General features: G+C 37.4%; 1 protein-coding gene across 1 annotated transcript in view; it reads left to right on the forward strand.

The window, feature by feature from the left end:
• ADAM2 (ADAM metallopeptidase domain 2) overlaps positions 1-3,731 on the forward strand; it is a 114,826-nt gene that overhangs the window by 14,587 nt on the left and 96,508 nt on the right. The window contains exon 2 of the mRNA XM_045286860.1: positions 2,185-2,237. Within this exon, the coding sequence (XP_045142795.1) occupies positions 2,185-2,237 (53 nt within the window). The remainder of the gene's footprint in view (positions 1-2,184; positions 2,238-3,731) is intronic.

Below are 3,731 nucleotides of genomic sequence, written 5' to 3' on the forward strand. Positions count from 1 at the left end.
GGGGGTTCCTTTAGGCTATAGCTGAAAGTTTAACCACTGTGCAACCAGCATTTTCAGACAATTAAAATGTAGAACTTCACCGGATATTCATTATACATTCTATAAAAAGACGAAAATGAAAAAAAAATACAGTATTGGTGTTGGTGTGATAATATGGAGCAAATACAATTTTGGTAGGGATTGGAAAAGCAGAACCACTTTGGAAAATTATTTGGCATCCCTATGAAAACTTTTACTAAACTTAGCCTATGACTTAGTGTTTACGAATCACAGATTGTGTGCTTTCTAAAGGAAGTCAGACATAAGAGTGTGTATGCCACATAAGTTCATTGATATAAAACTCAGGTGCAGGCAATATGAAGGCATGGTGATACAAGTCAGACTTGTGAGACTGTTGATGGCTAGATACCAGGAAATTTCTCTATCTTGATCTATTTGTTGTAAAATTTAGTCAGATTTACACTTAAGAATGTGTGCATTTAATTGAGTGTAAATGATAACTTAATGAAGTTCTATAAAATAATGTAAATAATGATAAAAGATTGGGTTGAAAGAGTGAAGTCAAGCTTCAGTACAAAAATATATTTCAGTTTTTATTTTCAAACAAAGAATCATAACTAAAATTCCTTACTAGATTTTCCTTGTCATAAAACAATGCAAAATAATCCAATTGAGAGATAAATGGACCTAAGTCTCAAATAGGCAATTGCCAAAAAGACAAAACAAAACAAACAAATACACCTATATAAGTGAGGAATAAACATACAAAATTGTCTAAATATCATTAACTATTATACCAAGGGGGCTTCAGAAAGCTCGTGGAAAATGGGATTAAGTGATCATGTAAAATTTCCACGAACTTTCTAAAGCCCTCTTGGGTCCTTATGGGTTAGGGGTTTGACTGCAGGGGTTTGACAAATCCGCCAGCCACTCCCTGCACGGCATGCTGTCTGCTCCAGTAATGACGTCCAGTTTCAGAAACTCTCTTGTTAGGTCCCTGGTGTTTGCTTTGGCTTTGTATATAGCTGTTTACAAACAAAACAAAACTAGACTATTTATAAACTGTTTATATAACCCAAATGATGACTAAAATGCTCATCAGCAGTAAACTGGAAAGATAAACGATTCCTTTTATATAACATTCAAAAACAGGCAACACCAGTCTTGATTTCAGAGGCAAAGATTGTCAGAGGTCAATTTAGGTGATTTAAGTTTCTTTTAAAAAAAGAAAAGAAAAAAACTTTCTCAGTCGGTGTTGACTATATTGATCTGTTCGCTTGAATATTAATTATGCTTTGAGTTTATGCTTTTCACTATAAATCTATGTTACACTGAAACATAATTTAAAGTGTGCGTATGCATCTCCTTGCTCATTAACTGTTTCTCCTAGCCTGCCCTGGTAAGTAGTTCCGGTTCAATCTGGCTCTCTTTAGCAAGCTACTGCAAATGGCGGAAACCTCTTCCTGCAAGGGGACCTGGTTATAAGGAACCACTCTCTGGATCCACCACCCACCCTCCCAGCCCACCCTTCTCTCCCAGTGGCCTGTTTCTGTGAGGTGCTGCCCGGCCATCTCGTCGCGCGACTAACTGCTGCTCTCTCGTCAAATCAACGGCCATTACTCAGGCAGAAATCGAGTGAGAGCATGTTGAACCTGTTCCTTCTGTTCTTTGGACTCAGTGGGCTGCGGACAGGGTCTACCTATGGTAAGTGCAAAAAGCGCTCCCCTGTGCTTTGGGAAAGCATCTTTGCAGCTCTTGACCCCCAAGGTTAGGTTCAACCCCATCATGCGCCTTCCCCAAACAAACAACAACACACACATTGGAGTGCGCCCCCAACTTGTACCAGTAAAAGTAAAAGCCTCAGAGCTGAAGTTTGAGATCATCCTTTGTATGTACCATAGTGTCAAAGTCTGAATCAACTTCCAGGCTCTGAGTTTGGAGGATCGACAGCCCATTTGTACACAGGGTCCTGGGACTGGTCGTTCACCCCGACTGTCCTGAACCTGCCCCAAACCAGTATTTTCATTTCCATTGAAAACTTTGATCATTTTATAAAGAACTTAAACATGGTTTTAAATGTGACTCTAGATATAGAACACCGATTTTAGCTTTAGAAAGGGAAATTGAGGAATGAAGTTATGAGGTGATGGATGTTGCTCTAATAAACCATTTTGCACCTTGCAGATGCTGAAAAACTCCATGTACAAATTACAGTTCCAGAGAAAATACGGTCAACCGTAAATGAGGGAGTTGAATCACATGTAATTAAGCATTAACATTTTTGATCATTTAAAATCATTTCAGTATGTTAAGATTATTTTCAACTACTTATAATTTTTAGATGTATTTGATATTGTGTATTGTATAATCCTTTCATGTTTGTATGTATGAAGCAATTTAGGATGAAAGATAACAATGAATGGTGGATTGTATTGTCAGATATTCTCAAATTGGTTCCACCTCATAGCATCCCTCCGTACAACAGAACAAACCATTGCCCTGTCCTGTGCCATTTTCACAATTGTTGTTAAGGTTTGAGCCCTTTGTTGAAGCCCTTCTATCAAGCCATCACGTTGAAGGTCTGCCTCTTTTTCTCTGACCTTTATTTAGCAAGCATGGGAGATTACAGAGGCATTCAAATGTCTTTAGGGAAAGCATTATATATATATAAAGTTTGAATATTAAAAGCTTTTCTTACCGAGATCAGTAAAAGACATGAATGCCCGCTATCATTTTGGTTATCATTTTCCTGGGTGTACTAGCCAGTGTAAGGAAAAAAACTTGCTGCCATTGAGTCAATGCTGAGTTATAGCGACCCCCAGTGGCTTTCTGAGACTGGAACTGTTTCCGTGAGGAGAAAGCCAGTCTTTCTCCCATGAGTATAAAGAAAGGAAACATTTAACAAATGACAAATATACATAAAGGTGGAAAAAATAAAACTATTATTGATAGATGAAATGATTGTATACAGAATTAAAAACAAAAATAATTTAGAGAAAATTACAACTTAGAAACCCATTTAGAATATCTCCTGGAAATAGGATTAAAATGTAAAAACATATTGTATTTCTAATCTATTAAACCAAAAATACACAATTAGTTTTTAAAAGACACATTTTGCCTTACACAAGATAGGTAATAGAAATAGTAAAAATTTAAAAAACCTTTTGTCTCTGAAGATAATAAAATAAGAGAAAATAAAAAATTATCTTATTATTAATAAACAACCAACGACTATTATACCCAAATATAGGAAAGGCACATTTTGTGAAATCTGTACGTGTTGTTTATTGTTAGGTGCTGTTGGGTCAATTGCAAGTCGTACTCACTCTGGACAGCAGAACAGAGCCCTACCCCGTTTACTCACCGTTACCACACCGTTGGAGCCCCTTGTTGCACCAACTGTGCCCTTTGTCTCCTTCAAGGTTTCCCTCCTCTCTGACTCTCTACCAAAAACGCTGTTCTTCTTCAGGGAATGTTCCCTCCTGATTTCAAGTCCAAAGCCTCCCATTGTGCTTTAAGGAGGATATTGGCAGTACATCCTCCAAGACAGATTTGTTCCTTTTTTGTGTGTGCAGTCTGTGGTGATTCCAACATTTCATCTCCAATTGCATGAATTCTTCTATCCTGTCCTGCCATCACCAAGTTTTCACATATATATCAGGAAATGGAAAATATCAGGAATCAGGCACACCTTAATATGTAAAGTGACTTCTTTGCCTTTTGTAGCG

This window comes from Echinops telfairi, unplaced genomic scaffold (assembly GCF_000313985.2).
Source record: "Echinops telfairi isolate 266 unplaced genomic scaffold, ASM31398v2 ScPeMD7_9;HRSCAF=40, whole genome shotgun sequence".
In the NCBI taxonomy this organism is placed as follows: Eukaryota; Metazoa; Chordata; class Mammalia; order Afrosoricida; family Tenrecidae; genus Echinops; species Echinops telfairi.